Source organism: Lactuca virosa, chromosome 3 (genome assembly GCF_052849685.1).
Source record: "Lactuca virosa cultivar CGN04683 chromosome 3, Lactuca_virosa_CGN04683_v6, whole genome shotgun sequence".
NCBI classification, from domain to species: Eukaryota; Viridiplantae; Streptophyta; class Magnoliopsida; order Asterales; family Asteraceae; genus Lactuca; species Lactuca virosa.
In genome coordinates, this window is record NC_136428.1 from 245,610,499 (window position 1) to 245,612,378 (window position 1,880).

General features: G+C 40.7%; 1 protein-coding gene across 1 annotated transcript; it reads right to left on the reverse strand.

Moving 5' to 3' along the window:
• Positions 1–238: 238 nt before the first annotated feature.
• Positions 239–1,660, reverse strand: LOC145167098 (zinc-finger homeodomain protein 10-like). Its single transcript, XM_079086187.1, has one exon. The coding sequence runs from the start codon at positions 1,518–1,520 to the stop codon at positions 423–425; it is 1,098 nt and encodes a 365-aa protein (XP_078942313.1). The 5' UTR covers positions 1,521–1,660; the 3' UTR covers positions 239–422.
• Positions 1,661–1,880: the final 220 nt, after the last annotated feature.

A 1,880-nucleotide genomic window follows, 5' to 3' on the forward strand; every position in this document is an offset into this window, starting at 1 on the left:
TACAACGAACAAAACTATTTGCTTGCCTATGAATAGAATAATTAATATTATGTAATTACTAACGACAAACTAATTATTAATTTGGTAGAATATATGATAAAATAACAAATACTATAATAATTAAATTTGTATTAATCAAATGATAAAAACCTAGTACTATGTGATTGGTGCTAAACACAATTAAAAATTCCTAATCTAGATAACCTCATGATTGTGATTCTCATCAAAGTACGAGGAGTATAAAAATCTAATATTATTATAACTAAACAAACATCAATTAATTAATTAATTAATTAATTAATTAATTCATTAACTTCTAATATAAAGTAAGCAAATTAAAACGACAATAGCCTCAGCCTTTTCTTCAGGATTGTTAATGCTAAACACATACTTATTATCCATAATCAACAAAGAAATTAAGATCAAGAAGATGATGATGAACCTTTAGTGCAAATCACATTTCCACCGGTGCTAAAACTACCATTGTTATGAAGATGGAGGTGGTGGTCGATGTCGTGACGGTTGTTTCCGGAGTCAAGGTGGTGGTTGTTTCCGGTATCAAGGTGGTGGTTGTTTCCGGTGTCATGGTGGTGGTTGTTTCTTGAAATAATGAAATCAATGCCCTCACCGGAGGAATTATTGCCATTGTTGTTAGTGAAATCCTTCGGTTTCCCAAAAGTGGTTTTGTTGTTATGCATCCATACCTTGAAAACGCTTCTATCGACACCAATTTGGTTGCAGAATCCGTTAATGAGTTCTTCATCGCGTTTCTGCATCTTCCACCCAACTCTTTCCGCGATTTCATGCATCTTTTCCTTCTGATCTTGAGTGAATTTTGTTCTGAATCGTTTTTTCCCATTTGGGTTTGAACCAGAGGCGACGGCGGAGCCGGGCGTGGTGGGGATCGACGGATTGTGGTTACCGTGGTTGTTTTCGGCCGGCGGAGCTGTTAAACCGGCACTGAGTGCGAGGAGCATGTGGGGTGCTGATGGGTAGTAAGACGATGAGATCGGTGGTGGAGATGGGGAATTTCCGGGACTGCTGCTATTAGCTCCGCCAGCTGGAGGTGGTATGGGTTGTGGAGGTGGAGGGTGGTGGCGGTGATGGGGTTGGTACTCGATGACATGTTGGATGGGTGGGTTATTTGGTGATGGGAAAAGCGACTCGTCTGGTTCACGGCGGTGGAAATTCCGGTGGCAGCCACAAGCGGCGCATTTTAGCGAGGTAGGGTAAGATGGGGAGGACGTCGGAGACGGCATAAACTCCCCACATCCATCTATGGCGTGGCCACCCATGGCAGCGGCGTGGTTCTTGAGACATTCTTTGTAAGTGACCACCACTGGTGGTGGTTGAAGGTGGTGGAAGGGCTTGTGTCGTTTGAGGACACCGTTGATTAACGGTGGTGTGAGCTGTTTAGCGAAGTTGTTCGATTGCGGTGTCTCTGAATCTGGATCAGGTGTTTTAACTGTGGCCGCGGCGGCGACGATGGTTGTGGGTGGTGGTGGAGTTGGGATTTCCATGGTGGGTTAAGAGAAATGAATTAGATTTGGGGATGAGGTTAAAGGGTTGTTTTTATTATCCATGAAAATGGACAGAATACTCTCTTTCTCTCTCTACATGTTTAGAGAGAAACAGACAAAACATAGGATGATGAATACTTTACACACTATTATTTATAAAAAATAATAACTTATTATGAATTAAATAATCGAATTATCGAAACATATTCTAAATAACCAAGTAACTACACAAACGTGTAAGTAGTAGTTGCAATTTGCATAACCACAGCATATACTGGTTCGACATGAGAGTAATGATTAAGAAAATCGATTGTGGGGATGACAAGATTATGATAAATCACTCTCATGTCTTTTTTGTGT

Coding starts and splice junctions, on each gene's coding strand:
- LOC145167098 (XM_079086187.1), bottom strand. CDS start 1,520: ATGGAAATCCCAACTCCACCACCACCCACAACCATCGTCGCCGCCGCG.